This window comes from Boleophthalmus pectinirostris, unplaced genomic scaffold (assembly GCF_026225935.1).
Source record: "Boleophthalmus pectinirostris isolate CB_2022bp ecotype Guang Dong unplaced genomic scaffold, ASM2622593v1 HiC_scaffold_10, whole genome shotgun sequence".
NCBI lineage: Eukaryota > Metazoa > Chordata > Actinopteri > Gobiiformes > Gobiidae > Boleophthalmus > Boleophthalmus pectinirostris.
In genome coordinates, this window is record NW_026570971.1 from 33,512,146 (window position 1) to 33,533,854 (window position 21,709).

A 21,709-nucleotide genomic window follows, 5' to 3' on the forward strand; every position below is an offset into this window, starting at 1 on the left:
ATAAAGCCAAGAAAAAGAAATATTAAATTTAGATCCACTAAATCTGACCGTTATCTGATTTCTGGAGTTATCAGACTATGAAAACCATCTGATGTGAGGAATCTGATTTCTTTCTGATTGTTCAAACCTGTTCACACCACAACTTTTACTCAAGTAAGAGTACTGTCACAAGTAAAGCAAAGTAAAAAGCACTGTTTGTTTCCCATATGATTCCAGTCTTAAAGTGCACTGACCTTTAACCTCCTGATGATGGCGTAGACTCTCTTCTGCAGTCTGTCCCAGCGCTGGTTCCCCTCCTGCACCATCAGCTTGAGCCTGCAGGCGGCGTCGGTGCGCTGCTCCCGGGCCAAACGCCGGTACTGTTTATTGACCAGCTCCAACTGGGTCAAACGCTCGTGCACCTGCCTCTGAAACGCCTGGGAAATAAACACAAGGGGACATAAGACACAGGAGAGTGAAATGCCTGGGAAATAAGACACAAGAGGATATAAAGGACGCCACACACTACAGGATTTTTCAGTTTTAAAGGATTTTTAAATGTACGACAAAAAGGACACGCCACAGACACGAGGAGAATCTTATGAGACTTAAAATCTCTGATCGCAAAGACTGCAGCGGATTCACAGTGCAGTTTTGTGGACTGGATGTCAGTATTTGTGGAGGACAATTTCTATGAATAATGTGGATGAGACGCTGCAGTTTAAATTTACCACTTTACGAGAGATGAGGAATAAAGTCTTGTCATTATTTTCGCCATTTCCTGAGTTTGTATTTTGCATCTCTGTGTCCGTCACTTTTCTTCTGCCCCTGACGCTGCTCTGTTTTATTGGTTGTTACTGTAGTGATGCTGATGTTTGGTGATTACAATCTGACACTGACACACAAAAGAAGCGCAGTGGCTTCAAAATTGCACACAAAGACACAAAGTCAGGTCACACCTCCCCGAACCCTCCCCCCAAAATCAGGTAAATCCTCCTGTAGTGTGTGGCAGAGAGAAGTTAACACAACTTCTTGCAAGACCAAATTGCCACAAGACTGTGCACACAAAAGAGAAATAATCCTGTGATGTTTTATTGTGTGTGTGTGTTTGTTTACATTTTGGCTGCGTTCAGACTGCAGCCTGAAGTGACCCAAATCCGATTTTTTGGCTTCTATGTGACCTGTATCTGATCTTTTAATGACAGTCTGAACAACACAGATCCGAATTTTTCAAATGTGACCCAGGACACTTGGATATGTGCTCCTGAATCCGATACATATCTGATCTTTTGACATGCGACTTCAGTGTGAACGGCCAAAGCGCATCCATCCGACCTATACGTCACTAACAAGCGACAAACGTCACAATTCCGCGCTGAAGCAGGCGGAACCCGGAACTGTAAACTCGCCAGGTGCTCAATGCTCGCGACCATATTTGGACAACTTCCGTAAACACAGAGCACGCTCGCTGCGTTGACGCATGGGGTTGACGTCATCGTGTCTCCAGTGCACATGCGGGACACTTTCGGGCCGTTTACCGTTCACACTGAAGTCACAGACAAGTCGCATTTCATTGGAAATGTGAACGACCTCGCAAAACATCGGATTTCACAAAAAAAATCGGACTTGAGCGTTAAGCCCTGCAGTCTGAACGTAGCCTAAGATTGGACAAAATTGGGTTAAGTACTGGTGAGTTACATTTTTTGAGAAGTGGTCATTTCAAAAAGTAGTGCTACAATCACAGCAAAATATTAAATAAAGTAAATAAAAAATGCTGAGACCAAAATTGTGAACTCAACTCAACAACTACAGTCTAACTCTCATTTTGTCTAGTTCTCGTGGACCCAGTCTTGTGTGTTGCGTCTCATTTTATGGAAACTGTGTCTCGTTCCACCTCTAGGAATAGTTAAAGGTGCATTGTGTAACTTTTCTGGTGGAGGCTCTGTCAAATGCTTTTTTTCATTGAGACGTTATTGCTTTGTCTGGAATGTTTCACAGTATGGCATTTAACCTTTCTATCTCCATGGAGACCAAACCAGATGAAGTTACAGGTCAGATCTGTGGAGAGGCGACCCCACTCACAGTCAGAATGTCTGTTTTTGTAAGTATTTTTGAGCTGTAAAACCATCTGTAATTGAATAAATGTGAAGCAGATCTGTTTAATGTCACACTGTGGAACATTCCAGGCAGAGCAATGACATCTCCACAGACACAAGCAGGTGAAGGACCCCAACCAAAATAGATACATACACAGTGAACCTTTAAAATGGATCAACAAATAAATAAGACATATTTTTGTGTGATTAATAAAAACAAAAACAACAACATGCATTTGTTATTTAAAGATGCACTCTGTATTTTCTTCTGCTGGAGGATGAGCCGCCACCTGTTTGTTTCCATGGTGATGTTATTGCTTTGCCTAAATTGCTCCACAACATATATGTCCACAGAGACCAGGCCAAGTCACAGGTCAGATCTGTGGAGAGTTGACCCCACTCACAATCAGAACACATGTTTTTCACTGTAGCAATAAAAACACAACACTTTTAATTAAACAAACGCAGAACAGATCAGTTTAGTGCAATACTGAGGAACATTTCAGACAAAGCAATAACATCTCCATGGAGACAATCTGGTCACAACAGTTACATAGTGCTGTTTTAAAAGACTGTCTTCTTGCCTATAATCATAAATCAGTAAATAATAAATAAAGAAGTCGAGCTGTTTAATGTCATAATGTGAAATTTTCCATATCCACAGAATGAAGCGGGTGACGGATGCACCACTGGAAAAGTTACACAATGCACCTTTAAGGCAATAGTGTAAGATTTTGATCATCTATTTTCAGTTTGCCTGTATTTCCTCTTTTGCAAATGACTCATGAATATTCTGTGTGTGTGTCAGTGAGAGCCCAGTCAGCGCTGCTCAGAACTGGGTCAGATACAGTGAGGGTCAGGGGCTGGTCTCTGGATGAAGCAGATTATTCTCCTGTATAATCTGTAATCCAGCCCCCCCCACACACACACACACATACACACACACACACATACATATATCCGTTTGTACATTTCACCTCAAACTTCTTGAGCTCCTCCTTGGCGCAGGTGTACAGGACGTTCTCAGACTCGGGGTTTGCTGCGGTGAGTTCTGCAGATTTGAGCCAGTCCTCGAACCGAGAATAATCATCCAAGAATTTACACCACAGTCTCCAGGTCTCCTCGATCCTAAAACACAAAGTTAGACAGTAATTATTACATATTCTAAACAAAAATCCACTGTCAGTTTACGAGTTGGACTGGAGAAACGCTCAGATTTTGATTTATAGACTTAAAAAACAGCACAGGAGATCTCAGGACTTTTACCTGTGTCGTAACAATCTTGGGAAATAAAAAAAACCCTCATTCTTCTCTCCATAGAAACACCGCCCTCGTCTGTCTGACACTGTAGCGCCCCCTGCTTGTAGTTTGGCCTAACTCATCTGTAGCGCCCCCTGCTGGTTAGACCCTGTCCTCACCTCATCCTCCTCTCCATAGACATGGCGCAGATGTTTCTCCACCTCTGGTCCAGGCTGGAGGTGGTCTGCTGAAACGAGTCGCTCTCAGAGTCACTGGAGCAGGCGTCCGAGTCGTGAAGTAAAACATCACAGAGCGTCAGGACCGAGGCCACGCTGTCTGTGTGCTGGTCTATGTCCCGCTGGAGATCCTACATGAACACAGGAAATCAAATAGGAAATAAAAACAATAATGTGCCAATGTACATAATGACAGTAAAAGTGAAAAAAATGCATAACCCACTCAGATGCCCAAAAGCATTTTTAATTTTAAAATAAAATTTCGGCATCTGGAAATACGCCCACTTCTGGATTCACCAACGTAAGACTCTTGCTCCTCATGGACTTAATGTGAACTGTGACCTAAGATGCTTTTTTGATATGGTCAAACTCTGTAACAGTTTTTTCTTGTTGGGGCTGATCTCATTGGGTGAACTCACTTTGCGACCCCCTGTTCGTTGGACGGGGATGTGAGCACCTTGGGCTGGCAACTGTTTTGTATACTGTGGTCTAAAGCCAAAAAAAAAAAAAAAAAGCTCTGAGCTCTGATCATGTTTACGACACAAACCAGGAAGACGTTTGGAAATTTGTGATTACAACTTTCCAGTAACAAGTCTGACAAAATCTAAGAAAAATTAGAAAATGTTTTCTTCATCTCCGTGTCATTGTAGTGTTCCGTTATGTTCAACTCATCAACAATTCCAACCAGACCTCAGTTTTCATCATTTCCCCTGACACACAACTGCGAGTGCACTGGTACATGTGATTAGAAGAGATGAGATGATTCCAAACAGCACATACGTCTGCAGGCTTCATTTTACCTCTGATCACATATGGGCCCGGTCAAGCAGAAGTAAACAACAAGGCCAAAAATTCAAGTTCAATGCATCTGATATAAAAATGTATTGAACAGATACATATGTACTCTAGTTTATGAAACTGTTGACCTTTTTTCTGTACCATTTTTGGTTCTAAAGTTCCATATGTTTTAAACAGACCATGTATGAAACATGGAACAAAAATTATTTCCCAAATTTCAAAGACCCAAAAATCATGTCAATAAATGGATGTATTTCATCATATCTTGTGTTATTCCATCTTTGAACTGTTGATGAAGGGACATGATTTTTCAAAAAAAAAAAAGTATTTAAAATGATAAAAATTTGCTTGGAAGGACTGACATATTTTATAGAAATAGTTTCCTTTCATTTTGAAGTAATATTAAAGTATTCAGAAGAAAAAAAGCGACAAATGATGTAAAATCATGCACCTTCTACTTGTTTGCACAATTTTCCCTCTGTTACTTTTTCCCTCCGTTACCATGACCTTTCTTAATAAAAAATCTCATGAGTCAAAAAAAAAGAGGTTTTTCAACCTAATCTTGTACCATATGGTAGAAAACTATATGAAGCAAATATTCAAACCAGTTTGTTAAGGATATGGAAGTGAGAACCAAGAGTTATCACTGTTTGGATTTATTGCCCAAAAAGTGCTGCATATTTCATTCCCTCCGTTACCGACATGAGTTTTTAAATTTTTTGTCAACAACTTGAAAGAATATCACAGGTCACTGCTCCTTGCATTTGCACGTTTGTGTGTTTTGTGTTTGACTTGAGTGTACGTAACTCTGTCACCCTGCAGGTCTTGGAAGAACACAAGAAAACAATGTTAACAATTAACAATTAAAAGAATACACAAGCTTAATGTATTTCTCATCTAATTTCTGATGGAGAATGGTCTGTTACCTGATTGTCTCCAAGGATGTTATTGCACAAAATATTCCACAGTATGGCATTAAACTTTCTCCATGGAGACAGTTACAGGTCAGATCAGTGGAAAGGCAAGCCCACTCACACTAAGAACGCATATTTTTGGTAATTTTAAGCGATAAAAACACCTGTAATTGAAGAAATGCAAAACAGATTTACTGTCAAACAAGTTTAATGCCATACTGAGGAATATTTTAAGCAAAGCAACGATATCTCCATTCCTGGTCAGCCTAACTTGTCACTATTTATTTTCTCTCCCATTACTTTGTCAGATGTGGTTTGCTTTTGAGGGCTTTTATTTTGGCGGGCTCCTCTTCCTCCTCCTTCAGTCTGGTCCGAGAGCCTCTTGGAAATTTAGACGCTGAAGATTTTTACAGATATTTTTTCCTCTTTGTCGTGGGTCTGCTGCTGTCTGTCACCTGTCTCCTCCTCCATCTCCTCCTCCATCGCCAAAAAACAACTCCGATTTTGATTTTTTTTTTTTTTATGCGAGATTTCCTCATGTCTAAAATGTGACAGAGACGACGCTGGTTTGAGCTGCAGATCAGAGCAGCCTGAACTTTTAGACGATTTTAACTGTTTTTTATTTCAGTAATTGTTTTTTTTTTTTTTTTGGTGCAGAAATGTGGTACAAGAGTTGACTTTTTATATTGGACAGTTTGGAGTGATAGAAATTAGGACTAAACCAGAACTAAACCAGGACTAAACCAGGACTAAAGAAGGACTAAAGCAGGACTAAAGCAGGACTAAAGAAGGACTAAACCAGGACTAAACCAGGACTAAACCAGGACTAAAGCAGGACTAAAGCAGGACTAAACCAGGACTAAACCAGGACTAAAGCAGGACTAAACCAGGACTAAAGCAGGACTAAACCAGGTCTAAACCAGGACTAAAAGGACTAAAACCAGGACTAAAGCAGGACTAAACCAGGACTAAACCAGGACTAAAGCAGGACTAAACCAGGTCTAAACCAGGACTAAAGCAGGACTAAACCAGGACTAAAGCAGGACTAAACCAGGACTAAACCAGGACTAAAGCAGGACTAAAGCAGGACTAAACCAGGACTAAAACAGGACTAAAACAGGACTAAACCAGAACTAAACCAGAACTAAAGTAGAACTACACCAGGACTGAACCAGGACTAAAGCAGGACTAAACCAGGACTAAAGTAGGACTAAACCAGGACTAAACCAGGACTAAAGCAGGAATAAACCAGGTCTAAACCAGGACTAAAGTAGGACTAAACCAGGACTAAACCAGGACTAAACTAAGACTGAACCTAAGTTAATTGCAATTTGGATCTTGTACAAATCTTGCCACAATATTCAAATTATAAAAGATCATTTAGGAACATTTTCTTAAACTTATTTGTGAATCACCTCAAGAACAATAAAACTTTGCCTTGACATTTTTACAGAATATTTGTGTTTATTTCAGGCTGGATTTACTTATAAAGTCATTGTGTTACTTTCTGGGTATTTGCAACTTTCTTAGGCAGACCGAGTTCCAGGTCAGATCTGTGGAGAGGCGACCCCGCTCACAGTCATAATATCTGTTTTTCTATTATAAAACCACCTGGAATTGAACACATGTAAAGTCGATCTGTTTAAAGTCACACTGTGGAACATTTTAAGCGAAGCCTCAACCAAAAAGTTACACAGTGCAGCTTTAAACAGACCTGAACAAGATCCTTTTACTTTTCTGCTGTGTTCCAGGAAGAATTTTTTAAGGTTCAGTGAATGTTGTAAAAGGGTTGAACCTGAGAGCAGCACCGAGACCTTCTAACCCTCCTTTCACTCCTTTTTCTTCTTCTCCTCTTTCTCTCCTCCTGTTCTGCCTCCCTCTTCTCTTAAACCTCTCTTCTCCTCTGTCTCCCTCTCTGCTCTCGTCTCTATCTATCCAGTCTTTCTCCGCGTCCTTTCTCTCTCTTCCTCCACCCCGATGTCCCTCCTTCCATCTCTGTCCATCTCTCTCTCTCTCCTGTCCCCTCCCCCTTTTCGTCCATATTTGACAGTTCAGTTCCCTTCATCTCTCGCTCTCCGTCTCTCTCCTCTCTTTCTCTTTATACACATATTTGACAGATCCCTCCCTCTCTCCCTCTCCTCTTCTCTCTCCTTTTTCTCTTCCCCCCTTTCTCCCTGTCCCCTTTTTTAATGCATGTTTGACAGCTTTCTCCCTCTCTCTTCTGTCTCTCTCCCTTCTCTCTCCTCTTTCTCTCTCTCCCCCTTTCTCCGTATATTCCATATTTGACAGCTCTCTTCTCTTCTCTTTCCTCTCTTTCTTTCTCTCTCTCTCCTTATAGCCCATATTTACCAGCTCCCTCCCTCTCTCTTTTCTTCTCTTCTCTCTCCTCTCTTTGTCTCTCCCCCTTTTCTCCCTCTCCCCTTTTTAACGCATGTTTGACAGCTCTCTCCCTCCCTCTCTCTCTTCACTCTCTTTCCCCCTTTCTCCTTCTCTCCTTATAGCCCACTCCCTTCCTCTCTCTTCTCCCTTCTCTCTCCCCTTTTTTAATGCAGATTTGACAGCTCTCTCTCTCTCTCTCTCTCTCTTCACTCTCTTTCTCCCTCTCTCCTTACAGCCCATATTTGACACTTTCCTCCCTCTCTCTCTCTCTCTCTCTCTCTCTCTTTCTCCCTCTCCCCCTTTTTAAAGCATGTTTGACATCTCCCTCCCTCTCTCTTTCTCTCTCTTCCCCCTTTCTCCTTATATTATATATGTGACAGCTCTCTCCCTCCCTCCCTCTCTCTTCTCTTTCCTCTCCTCTCTTTTCCCCTTTCTCTCTCTCTCCTTAAAGCCCATATTTACCAGCTCCCTCCCTCTTTTCTTCTCTTTTCTCTCCTCTCTTTGTCTCTCCCCCCTTTACTCCCTCTTCCCCTTTTTAATGCATGTTTGACAGCTCCCTCCCTCTCTCTCTCTCTCTCTCTCTCTTCCCTTTCTCCCTCTCTACTTATATTCCATATTTGACAGCTCCGTCCCTCTCTCCCTCTTCTCTTCTCTCTCCTCTTTGTCTCCCCCCTTCTTGTCTCTACTCTTTTTATCTCTCTCCCCCTTTTTAATGCATGTTTGACAGCTCCCTCTCTCTTTCTTCTGTCTCTCTTCCCCCTTTCTCCTCATATTCCATATTTGACAGCTTTCTCCCTCTCCCTCTTCTCTTCTCTCTCTTCCCCCTTTCTCCTTATATTCTATGTGTGACAGTTCTCCCCTTCCCTCTCTTCTCTTTCCTCTCCTCTCAACCTCTCTCTCCCCCTTTCTCTCTCTCTCCTTATAGCCCATATTTACCAGCTCCCTCCCTCTTCTTTTTTCTCCCTCTCTTTTTAATGCATATTTGACAGCTCACCTCCCCCCCCTCTCTCTCTCTCTTTCTCTCTCCCCCCCTTTCCCTCTCTCTCTCCTTATAGCCCATATTTGACACCCCCCTCTCTCTTTCCTCTCTTTCTCCCTCTCCTTTTTTTATGCATATTTGACAGTTCCCTCCCTTTCTCTCTTTCTCTCTCCTCTCCCTCTCTCCTTTTAGCCTCTTCTCTGACAGCCCTCTCTCTCTCTCTCTCTCTCTCTCTCTCTCTCTCTCTCCTCTCTCTCTCTCCTCTGTCTCTCTCTCTCTCTCCTCTCTCTCTCTCTCTCTCTCTCTCTCTCTCTCTCTCTCGTACACTCCGGCTCCACTCTGGATTTTAAAAGTTATTTTTGCCCAACATGATTTTTTCTCCGCTGCAGGACGACAGACGGACAAAGGCTTTAAAAGGGCCGCTCCCTCTCCCCTTCTCTCTCCTCCCCTCTCTCTCTCTCTTTCTCTCTCTTAGTGTCCCTGTTCATCTCTCTCTCTCTGTGAGGTGGAGTAGATCTTTCCTGTGGTGGATGCTACAGACTCTTTTTTCTTCTTAGAGAAATGGACCAAATGCACTTTAACACATGATGTTGTTTTCTTTGGTGCCACTGACCAAGTTGATTTATTCTTATCTGTGAAGAGGGAAAAATGTAAAGTACAAATTTGCTCTAAATAAATGGATTTATCCATCTGTAGTCTAGAGCGAGACAATTATAACAGAGCAGAACATTAAAAACCTGAATGCTTTGATCGTTTCTCTGTGTTATGATATTATATTGTGATGTGTGACCGACTGTGGATGAATCATTTCAATAAAGTTTGTCCTTATAGACATTTTGTGACCTGTCACTTCTGGTCTATAACATTAAATAAAATTCAGATTTGTAGAGATTTGAGCTGTGAAGGTTAAAAATATTGTTGGTATAGAAAATAATAAAACAATCTTCATGCAAAGTGTAACAGTGACCACCAGAGGGCGGTGCTCAAACTGCTCATGTACACAGTACACTGTAGACCATAGGTTTGAACAGCTCCTCTCCCCTTTCCTCTCCCTCTTTCTCTCCTCCTGTCTCTCCCCCATCTCTCCTTCTCTCTCCTCTGCTTTCCCTCTCTCTCTCCTCTCTCTTTCTCCTCCTCTCACCTGTTGTTCTTTGAGTCTCCTCTGGATCTCCTCACTGTGGCAGACATTGTAGACCACAGGTTTGGGCAGTCTGGGCTCTCTTTCCCCTCTCTCCTCCTTTCCTCCCTCTCTCCTCCTCTCCTCCTCTTCTCCTTCTTCTCCCTCTCCTCTCTGATCTCTCTCTCCTCCCACTCTCTTGTTCTTTGAGTCTCATCTCATCTCATGCAACCACAGGTTTGCACAGTCCAGTCTCTCGCTCCCTCTCTGCTCCTCCTCTCCTTCTTCTCCCTCTCCATCAAAGGCTGCAACAGTTCAGTCTCTCTTCCCTCTCTCCACCTCCTCTTCTCCTCTCCTCCCTCTCCCCCTCCTCTTCTCTTCTCCTCTCTTCCCTCTCTCCACCTCCTCTTCTCCTTTCCTCCCTTTCTCCACCTCCTCTTCTCCTCTTCTCCTCTCCTCCCTCTCTCCACCTCCTCTTCCTCTCTCTCCTCTCTCCTCCTCTCTCTCCTCTCTTCCTCTTCTCCTCTCTCCTCTCTCCACCTCCTCTTTCTCTCTTCCCTCTCTCCTCCTCCCTTCTCTCTCTTTCCCTCTCTCCCTCCTCTCTCCTCTCCTCCTTCTCCACCTCCTCTTCTCCTCTCCTCCCTCTCTCCACCTCCTCTCTCCTTTCTCCTCTCCTCCCTCCTCTCTCTCTCTTCCCCCTCTCTCCTCCTCTCACCTGTTGTTCTTTGAGTCTCCTCTGGACCACAGGTTTGGACAGTCTCTCTCTCCTCTCTCCCTCTCTCCTCCTGTCCTCCTCTCACGTGACAGTCAGGTCCAATTCCTCCCCCTCTCCTTCTTCTCCCTCTCCTCTCTTGTTCTTTGAGTCTTCTTTGTTTCTCCTCACTATGGCAGATGTTGTAGACCACAGGCTGCAACAGTTCAGTCTCCCTCTCCTCTCATCTCCTCCTCTCCTCCTCTCTCTCCTCTCATCTCCTCCTCTCCTCCTCTCATCTCCTCCTCTCACCTGTTGTTCCTTGAGCCTCCTCTGGATCTCGTCGCTCTGGCAGACGTTGTAGACCACAGGTTTGGACAGTTCGCTCTCGATCCGTGAGAGCCATGTTCTCAGGTTGCTCATGTTCTTGTCCAGTTGCTGCACGGTCACCAGAGTCTCCTTCAGCTTACACACCCTGAAACACAACAGAGCGCCGCCTTAGAACCGTCCCAGCGTGTAAACAATCAGTTGGATCACTTTGGTTTGATTTAGAGACAGATCTATTCAGGTTTTGTTTTCCTTTAGGTTTAGTCTCATTATTGTGTAGGGCTCGGTCAAGATCTCCTGAAACAAAATCTCTATTGTGAGACTTTTTGCCTCATGTCCGGAGTGACATGAGGCAAAAAGTGAGTGTGGAGTGAGTATGACGTCTCCCATAGAGGCTCCAGTCAAATGAAGCTCACCGAGGCCTGCAGTTACAGAAGATAAAACACCAGGATAATGTAGAGTGGGTTAATACGAACATTTTCAGATCAAAATGAGCGGCCTGACAGCAGCAGTTACAGAGATGGGTCACACTTATTTAATACAAAAAGAACTGGAGCCAGAGTCAATGGAGCCAGAAATGCGTCCATGCTCACTTCCTGTTTGGTTAGTTATGTCCATTTATAGATTTATACACAGTCTATGCCCATGTCTTTACTTTTGGAATGGAGAAAAAATTGATGGAGAGTTACATTTCTTGAGAAGCTGTAGTTCCAAAAAAACAGTGCTACAATTATTGCAAAAGTATTAATAAAAAAATATAAAACATTTTAACTGAGCTGAAAAATGTATTAATAATCATTTTAAATCTGTCAAAATCTTGTTTTGATTTCTTGAAGCTACATCATGTATCATCTTGTTTTGTGGAACTCATGTCTATCCCCACTAAACCCTAGATTAAAATGTGCAAAAACATCTAAATATAGACATATATAGAATTGAATTTAATGTGATGATACAGTATCGATATTATGAAAATGCAGGAGCTTGTGCAACAGAGTTTGAAAACCACTGGGTTACACTGTCTCTACACTATCCATATATCGTGTCGTTTAATGTGATGATACAGTATCAATATCGTGGGCTGATGTATCGATGTATCGCCAAGAGTATTTTTTGGTCTATTTTACTAAATTCTTTTGTTACAGCTACAGTTTTGTTGTTTGTTCAGTGGAAGGAAACTTGTTTATGTGACATATTTGACATTTTCACTGTTTTGATGATTTAAATGTTTGTGTTTCATTTGAACTTTGGTTTAACAAACAGCCATGATTTAACCTTTATTTTTTATTAAACCATATTAAATCAATTTGAAATACATCGTAATGAATCGTATCGAGTCGTAAGCTCACTGAGGTATGTATCATATCAGCAACAATTGAATGATACCAGCTCTATATAATATTTAAAAAGCAGGATGCTCATGCAACACAGTTTGAGTTAAACTGTCTCTACACTGTCCATGTATCGTTTAATGTGATGATACAGTATCGATATCGTGGGCTGCTGTATCGATATATCACCAAGAGTATTTTTTGGTATATGACTAAATTAATTTGTTACAGCTACAGTTTTGTTGTTTGTTTAGTGGAAGGAAACTTGTTTATGTGACACATTTGACATTTTCACTGTTTTGAGGATTAAAATGTTTGTGTTTCATATGAACTTTTTAGTACCACAGCCATGATTTAGCCTATATTGATTTTTTTATTGAACCACATCGATTTGATTTGAAGATATATCAAATTCAATCGTATCAAATTGCAAGCTCACTGTAATAAGATATATATCGTATCGTGGCTTATGTATCGAGGTGTGTATTGTATCGACGACTTCTGAATGATACCCAGCCCTACATTAGAATATTAACAACACAGGATCTCGTGCCCCACAGTGTGAGAAGCACTGTGTGACATGATCTCTTCTGTACATTAAACACGAGCTCCATGGTCCAGGGTGGAGAGAGGAGGGCGGAACATTCCAGCTCTGCTCCACTGACACACTTCACACACTAGAACACAAAAACAAGAGCCCACAGAGACACGAGGCATGGACCTGTGCAGCACTTCTACTTACAGAGCTCACAACAAAACACAGAGTACAGAGTCTAGTTCTCACGCCTCTAAACAATCTGTCTGTCCTGGTTTAGTGTCATTATTTGGATTTGTATTCTTTTAAATTATTTAAAGGGCCCATATTACACTATTTTCTGATATATTTTGATGATTCTGACTAGGGCTGTGCAAAAATATTGAAATATCGATATATCATATCGTTACATGTGATGATACAATATCGATATTGTGGGCTGTTGTATCAATATATCATGTATTTTTGTATATTCTATATAAAGAGTATTTTTGGTATCTTTTACTAAATTATTTTATTACAGTTACAGTTTTGCTGCTTGTTTAGTGGAAGGAAACTCATTTATGTGACACATTTGACATTTTCTTTGTTTTGACGATTTAAATGTTTGTGTTTCATATGAACTTTGTACAAGAAGTGGTTTAACAAACACTTTTAGTATCACAGCCATGATTTAGCCTTTAATTTTTATTGAATCATATTGAATCCATTTGAAATATCGTATCAAAAGCTCATGTATCTATATGTATGGTATCGGCCACTTCTTAAGGCCTAATTCTGACACAAACAGACCTGGACTTGTGTTTTGTTTCATTCACATGTTTAACACACAAACCCTGCACATTTAGACTGAGTTCTTCTCTCGGACAAAAAACACTCTGTTCCACCTTGTGATGTCATGTGGTAATACAGGAAGTGCTCCACTTTAGCTCCATTTTAGTCCTGGAATCAGGGGCAGCTCCAGACATTTTTGGTTGGAGGAGCTATGAGAGTGTGCTGAGCTTGAATGTCTGATCAAATTGGGGCACAAAACTTTAGAGGAGCTATAGGGGAGTGTTGGTGATTCTAGGAAAGGCTAATGCCCCCTCGAGCCCCTGTCACCACCCACGCCTCGAATGACTGAACTGAAGGTGAAAGGTAAAAGCTATTAACTTGAAAATGATCACTTCATGACATCATATGGTGGAACAGAGCCTAAATGTGCAGGCTTTGTGTGTCAAACATGTGTGAATGAAACAAAACACAACTCCAGGTCTGTTTGTGATGAGGAAACATACAGTAGATCATGACATAGTGTAATATGTGCCCTTGAACATTCACACAATGATGTATGTATGTGTTGTGTTTGATCTGATTGGTTGTTTAAGGCCTGTAATAATCTGAAATGCCTGTGGTCAGTGTTCTCATGAGGAGGGCGTGGCTCCTCTTGTGCCTGCCCCTCCACCCCTCCTCCACCTCTCCTCCACACCTTCTCCACACCTCCACATATCTCCTCCCCTCCTCCCTTCCTCCTCTAAATCTCTGTTTGAGTTATTGTAGACGTCTTTTGTTTAGGTTTAAGTCTGCGCTGTCAGACTCAACTGAACCTGATCCTGTCGCCGAGGCTCACGTGTGCAGCACAAACCTGTATTTCCACTCGGCAAAAATCTGCACCAAAACAGACCTCAACCAAAACACTGCACACAACAAAGAAGAAGAACGACAACAACAGAACACAACAAAAAAGAAAGGCCCATATTACACCATTTTCTGATCTCTGTTCTAATGTTTCCTCATCACAAACACACCTGGACTTGTGTTTTGTTTCACATGTTAAACACACAAACCCTGCACATTTAGACTGAGCTCTTCTCTCAAACTGAAAACACTGTTCCAACTTGTGATGTCATGTGATAATACAGTAAGTGATCCACTGTGTTTTTAAACTCCGCACATCTTCACTAGAATCATTTGGATCATTTCAACCTTGGACTTGCCCATTTCTACTGAACTAGAAGCTGTTAACTTGAAAACTACCACCTCATGACATCACAAAGTGGAGCAGAGCATTTTGAGCTTTGGAGATGTAGACAAACTAATAATAAAGAATTACTCAAACAACTGTGAATGAAACAAAACACAACTGCAACTCTGTTTCTGTCAAGGCAACAACATTCTAACATGACTTAAAACTAGGGCTGGGCAAAAAAAAAAAAAAAAAAAATCGCATGAGTTCAAGTTAATATAATGGAATGGAAATGGACCAATCACAGTTTTTCTTCCAATGGTATCTGGGTAAATCAGTGACTCGGCCCGCGGCTGGAGTCAGAGTCGGAGCCTGTGGCCGAACCCGCGGCTCGCGGAGGCTCGGACATGTTGCATCTCACGTGGTCAGAAAAAAGTGAAAAAAAATGTAAAGAAAAGACGTCAAACTTAAAGAAACGCTCGCGGTGGACTTTTTCAAAATAAAAGCCAGTGAGCAACAGACGTTTACAATAAAATAAATAAGTAAATAATAAAAACTTAACGGCGTTAAAATAATTGGTGGTGATAATGACTTAATTAGTTAATGCAAAATTAACGCGTTAACGTGCCCGGCCCTACTTAAGACTTAAATTTGCGTAATATAGGATCTTTAAGGCCATGTTATAGGTCAGATCTGTGGAGAGGCGAGGATACATGCAGATAAGTTTAATGCAATACTATGGGACATTCAAGGAAAAGCAACATCATCCACATGGAGACAAGCGGGTGGTGGAACTCCCAGCAGAAGTTGCATAAATGTACAAAATTTGGGGAATCTTTAAGCACAGAAGAAACTGCACAAAACACAATTTAATTAGAATCACTTGATACTTTGCAGCTGAAGTCATCAACATTCTCTGGGGGTGTGATGTTAATAGTAGATTCTGCTCTGTCTGAAGCGCCGTGACTCAGGTTAGACTTTAATCTGAGCTTTGTTTTACGCAGACTCACCAAAAACAGCTACAAGAGTCGAGATGATTTGCCCTGTTAAACAAGTCCCTCTCAAATAACATGACAGTCACAAACCAGCCAGTGTTAGTCAGGTTTTCAGTTAGTCACTCTCATCTTTTTGTTCAAAATCAAACCTCGAAATGCTCTCGCTGGTCACAGGCTCCTGAAAATATGTTGTTTAAATCAGATTAATAAAAATAAATCATATTTTTATTAATACAAATTAATAAAATAAAAACCTGGCTGTGTTTGTTAATGCGCACATTTATGTCACCATGGTAACTGCTGAACATTTCTCCGTAGACATGGGTAGAGTGACCAGATTTTCAAAATCATAAACTGGGACACCCTCGGTTTGGGGCGGATGGAAATAATAAAACTGTGAATTGAGTGCAGAATTAAGGAAAAGTGTTGCACTCGCACATTCATGACATGTGAATAACATGTCAATATAGTCACAATTTTCTTTGTTTTTGTTACTTTTAAGCAGATTTTCTGTATTTTACTGAAATAAATGACAGTGTATGTCTCGCTTTACTGTTGACAGGATCAGATTGGTCAAAAATATGGAAACCTGGAACATTTCTTGTATCAAAGTGGGACACATCAGTGGTTTTGTATAAATCTGCTGGGACAGGGGACACAGGCTCAAAACTGGGACTGTCCCGGGGAAATAGGGACGTCTAGCCACTATAGACAAACATACAGTACACCCCCTGCATGATGTCAATACAAAGTATCACTAAAGGAACTAATAAAAGCAAAAGACTGAAATGATCAAAGTCTGATCTTTTCATTCTGTGGTTTTAGTGGTGTGGAAATAACTACACAGATATTAACACTAACTGTATTCAATCTATGAATACAAATACATAAAAACATGATTTAATACAGCCCTATTATCAACACAATATTTGAGTGAATGAGTTCATCCTTTGTGACCACTGAGCCTGTTTTATTTAGCTGTGAATATAAAACACAGTAAGATACGTAAGGTGACCAGACGTCCCTGTTTGAGCCTGTGTCCTCTGTCCCAGCAGATTTATACAAAACCACTGATGTGTCCCAGTTTGATACAAGAAATATCCCAGGTGTCCCTATTTTTGACACATTTGAATTAAACCATGACTTAACTAAGACTAAACCAGGTCTAAAACAGGACTATCACAATTTTTGACTAATCTGATCCCTGTCGGTGGTAAAGAGGAGCATAAATTGTGATAAATTGTTGCCAAAGTACAGAAACCCGGGTTTGCAAATGACAATAAAGCAAAAAAATGCAGCAACAGAAGCGCCTCAGATTCAGAAAGCTCCATCTTACTCGCTCTTTCACTGTTTTATTGATACAAACATCTTAACTCGTGTGTCCCGGTTTAGAATTTGGAAAATCCGGTCACCCTACAGAGCGAGAGGAAACCAAAACATGCTCCAGTGCCGCTCGCTCCTCCTCCGCCTCACGCCGCCGTCTCCCACCAACATCCCCACACACGCCGTGGCTAATGCTAGCTCTGTGTCCCTCCCTCCTTTCCTAATCCCTCTGTCCTCATCTCCTCGTCTATCCTTCCCTCCAGAGCCGAGCGGAGGACGGGGGGGGCGAGGCCGGAGCCGTACCCGGGACAGAGGCACTCACGCTGGGCTGGAGCTGCAGCCGGAGGTCCTGGAGGAGCAGGTGCTGATGTGGAACCAGATACTCCATGTTGATGTGTCCTGAGCTCCGCCCCCTTCATCACTCCTCCTCTCCTCCTCCTCCCTCACTCTCCTCCATCTCTATCTCTCACTCCCTTCTTCCCTGCTCTCTTTCTCCCCTCCTTCCTCCCACCTCCCTCTCTTACTTTCTCTCCTCCCTCCACCTCCTCCATCTCCATCACTCTCACTTCCTTCTTTCCAGCACTTCTGCTCTCTCTGTCTCTTTCTCTCTCCTCCCTCCTCCCTTCTTCGTATCTCTCTCCTTCCTCTCATGCTAGTTTCCTTATTTGTCTATCTCTCTCCCTCCACCCTCTCTTTCTCCTCCCTTCTTCCTCTCTCTCCTTCCTTTCATTCGCTCTTCCCTCTTTATCTTTCTCTCTCTTCCTCCTTTTCTGTCTGTTGAAGTGTCCATAACAGTATCATGTGACATGGACATACAGACACAGGAAAGGAGGAGATGATCAGTGCTTTTCTATGTTTCTTTTCTGGCATCTGCTTGTCTCCATGGCGATGTTATTGCTTTGCTTGGAATGTTCCATAGTATGACATTAAACTAATCTTGAATTTATTCTATCATCTGTTTTTACTCATGGGTCATTCCACGCCATTTCAACAAATGGCCCATGCACTTTGATCTAAAAAAAAAAAAAAAAAAGACCAGCTGGTCCCTTATCATGTACAACCCTGTGAAGTTTGAGTGATTTTCGATCATTACTTTTGAAGTTACAGCTCATTTAGTGAGGGGAGGATGTGTCCATTTACAGGCCTAAAATGCATGACATTTTTTCTCAGCCGTTTTCACAGGTCGAACTCTATCAAATGTGAATGTTCAAGATGCAATAAAAAATTGAAGGAGCTTCATAAAATACATGTAAAACATTTAGATCAAATATTAAAGGTGCATTGTGTAACTTTTCTACTGGAGGGTCCGTCAAACGCTTTTCTCCATGGAGATGTTATTACTTTGTCTGGAATGTTTCACAGTATGGCATTAAACCTTTTATCATCATGGAGACCAAACCAGACCAAGTTACAGGTCAGATCTGTGGAGAGGCGACCCCACTCACAGTCAGTGTCTGTTTTTTCTAGGTATTTTTGAGTTATAAACCCACCTGTAATTAAATAAATGTAAGTTAGAGCTGTTTAATGTCACACTGTGGAACATTCCAGGCAAAGCAAGGACATCTCCATAGAAACAAGACCTTCCATCAGAAAAGTTACACAATGCACCTTTAATTGATTGTGACCTGATGAAACCACTGTATTTGTATTTATAATATTTGATTATATATTTATATATATTTATTATAATATATTTATAACAACTCTTTTTGCTTATTTTCTTATTTATTATTATTTTTATTTATTTATTTATTTTTGTTCAAGCTTGATCATTCTTGTAATTCAAATACAGTGACTTGGTTTATTTTTATAAAAGGAGAGAGTGTAGATGTGGAGGTGCTGTGTCAGTCTACAGTACATTATGTTCCTTTGTTTACAATAAAATTTCAATGAAAACAAAAAAGAAAAAAGCCCAGATGCCCGTCGTTTCATTGGCCTATAGTAATATTAACCCGAGCCTATTAAAGCCAGCGAGGTCTAACAGTCCCAGACAGAACCGGTGCACGTGTCTTTATGCTTCTACAATCATTAAACCTCAGCAGGAAGTACATCTGCCGTTTTATTTTCCTTTAACCAAACTAAAACAAAGTGCCCGTTTTGAACTGAAAAGCCCACAGGACACAGGTGTAATGTAAAGAGGACGGACGCAAACGGAGCAATAAAACACGCTTCATTTACTTGTGTTTTCTCTGTTTAAACAAAAGACGGAGCGTTTATGACGGAGGCAGATGGTGGATGGAAGAGGACACTTCATGAACTCTTGTAATTGAACAAAGAACAATTATATTTTTCAATGGGAGAGAAACAGGCATGTAGCTTTGTTTTGTCTTTAAATCTGCCCTATGTATTTTTTCTGATGGAGTCTCTGGTTTCTCTGGTATGTTCCACAGTACAGCATTAAATATATAAGATAAAACTGTCCCAAGACGGTGCACACAAGAGGAAAATGATATTGTGAGATTTTTTTTTCCATTTAGTTTACATCCAAATCGGACCAAAATAGTTAAGGATTGGTAAATGCCATCTCTTGTGGAGCCAGAAAGATGGTCTACTACTACAACAAAAATATTAAAATAAAAATGTTAGGCCAAAAGTGCAAACAGGACTGCACAATTATTTAAAATAATATATAATAATCAATTATTTCAAAATCTTCTCTTGTCTCATTCTCGTGGATCTTGTGGAAATTGTGTCTCGTCCCACTCTTATTTATGTATATCTTTATTTTTTCTGCTATAAAAGCATCTTTGTATAAAAATTGTAAATTGTATAAATCCAAGTTATTAAACTTAATGCCATACTGTGAAATATTCCAGCCAAAGCAACAGCATATCTGTGCAGACCCTGCATCAGAAAAGTTTAAAGGTGCCGAAGAAGAAGCTGCTGATGCTGATGTCGATAAAATGAGCTCAATTCAATTCGATATGATATATTTCAAATCGATTCAATATGGTTCAAAAAAAAAAAAAAAAAGTTAAATCATGTCTGTGATACTAAAAGTCTTTGTTAAATCACTTCTTGTGCAAAGTTCATATGAAACACAAACATTTTAATCATCAAAACAGTGAAAATGTCACAAACAAACAACAAAACTGTAGCTGGAACTAAATATTTTAGTGAAACATACCAAAAAATACTCTTGGCGATATATTGATACAATAGCTCAAGATATTGAAACAGTATCATCACATTAAACGATACGATATATTGATATTTCAATATTTTTGCACACATCTAGCATTGTGTCACTTTTCTGGTGGAGTCTGTCAAATACTTTTCTTCACTGAGATGTTTCTGCTTTGTGTGGAATGTTTCTAGTCTGATTCATCAGCTGGTTTCACTTTGTAGAAACTGTCTGACCTCACAGTGTTAGAATTCGTTCGTTCGACAGTGTGCAGGTACTTTTTATCATTTAACCAATCGCTGCTATTTGGTCGTGATGTATGTAATGCGCCGCTAACAGGGTTAACTGGTATATTAAGCTTTTTACAAATCTCGTAAGAAGAAGGACAATAACGTCTTTCCCCTTGATAAAATTCACCAAACATTCTCTTTGTTCCGGCTTTAAATCCTCGATCTCGGGAATCGTCGCCAACACAGAATGTATGACTCTTCTCTGATTGGCTGGTGCCCGAATTTGCACTTCCGGGATTTTTAACAAACCGTCTAGTGTATTCTGATTCCTGACCTAGTCACTGGAGAGAAATGAAATAGAGCGGAGGCACTAGGTGACTCCAGCCTGACTAGAATGTTTCACAGTATGGCATTAAACCTTTCTATCTTCATGGAGATCAGATCTGTGGAGAGGCAAGATATTTTTGAGTTATAAAACCACCTGTAATTGAATAAATGTAAAGTAGAGCTGTTTAATGTCACACTGTGGAACATTCCAGGCAGAGCAATGATATCTCCATAGAAACAAGCAGGTGTCAGACCCCCAATCAAAAAGTTACATAGTGCACCTTTAAAGCCTTTATCTGATTACTCTCTCTGATTGATACACTTGTCTTTATACATACAGCAGATGTCTCTAGTTAAGCTGTATGTGCAATTCAGTATGTACAGAGTATTTAGAAAAGCATAGCATCTTACCCGCATGTGTAACTGAATAAACGCAAGTTAGATATGCTTAATGCCATACTGCGGAACATTCCAGCCAAAGCAATAGCATATCTATGCAGATCCTCCATCAGAAAAGTTACAGAGTGCCCCTTTAGGATGGCACTTTCTGATTTCTCTCGAGTATTTGTGAACGCTGAGTCTTAATTTTCAATAAGAATTCAGAAACACATCAAATCTTGGGTCATGCAAAAGTCCTGAGCCAAGACTGCAAACAGAAAGACGTGAGTTTAGTCAGACTTTGTCCGACTAAACTACAGTAACACCTGTGCGTGTTTTACTGACCTGTTTTCCACCTGAGCTGGAATGATAATTTCTATTTTTGGCCCAAGTGTCGACTTTTAAAACTTAAAATGATAGTTTTGGTGGAAAAAGGGCGTGTTTGTGTTTGTCTGTTACACGTGAACACTTGTGTGACCTGGTTATGAGAAATATGCACAGGTTTGGGAACTTTGAACTTGTAAAACATATTTTCAGGGAACAAAAATTCTAATTATGCAGCTCTGTCAGTTAAACGTCCCATTTTTTCTTCGATGTATTTGAGTAAAATGTGTCTTGCCCCAGTACAGAGCTATTGTATAAGCAGCTCTTGAGCTCAAAATAAATCCCCTACTGTCTGATTCTGACTGTATCGAATTATAAAGCGTTTTATTGTCAGATACAGTCTACAGTCAAAACTCTGCTCTGGTTTGTAAAGGTTATGAAA

General features: G+C 40.8%; 1 protein-coding gene across 1 annotated transcript in view; it reads right to left on the minus strand.

Annotated features, from left to right (window-relative positions):
• LOC110153425 (nesprin-2-like) overlaps positions 1 to 21,709 on the minus strand; it is an 80,903-nt gene that overhangs the window by 16,169 nt on the left and 43,025 nt on the right. The window contains exons 10-13 of the mRNA XM_055162169.1: positions 10,741 to 10,903; positions 3,494 to 3,681; positions 3,053 to 3,203; positions 234 to 416 (exon numbers count right to left, since the gene is read on the minus strand). Of these exons, the coding sequence (XP_055018144.1) occupies positions 234 to 416; positions 3,053 to 3,203; positions 3,494 to 3,681; positions 10,741 to 10,903 (685 nt within the window). The remainder of the gene's footprint in view (positions 1 to 233; positions 417 to 3,052; positions 3,204 to 3,493; positions 3,682 to 10,740; positions 10,904 to 21,709) is intronic.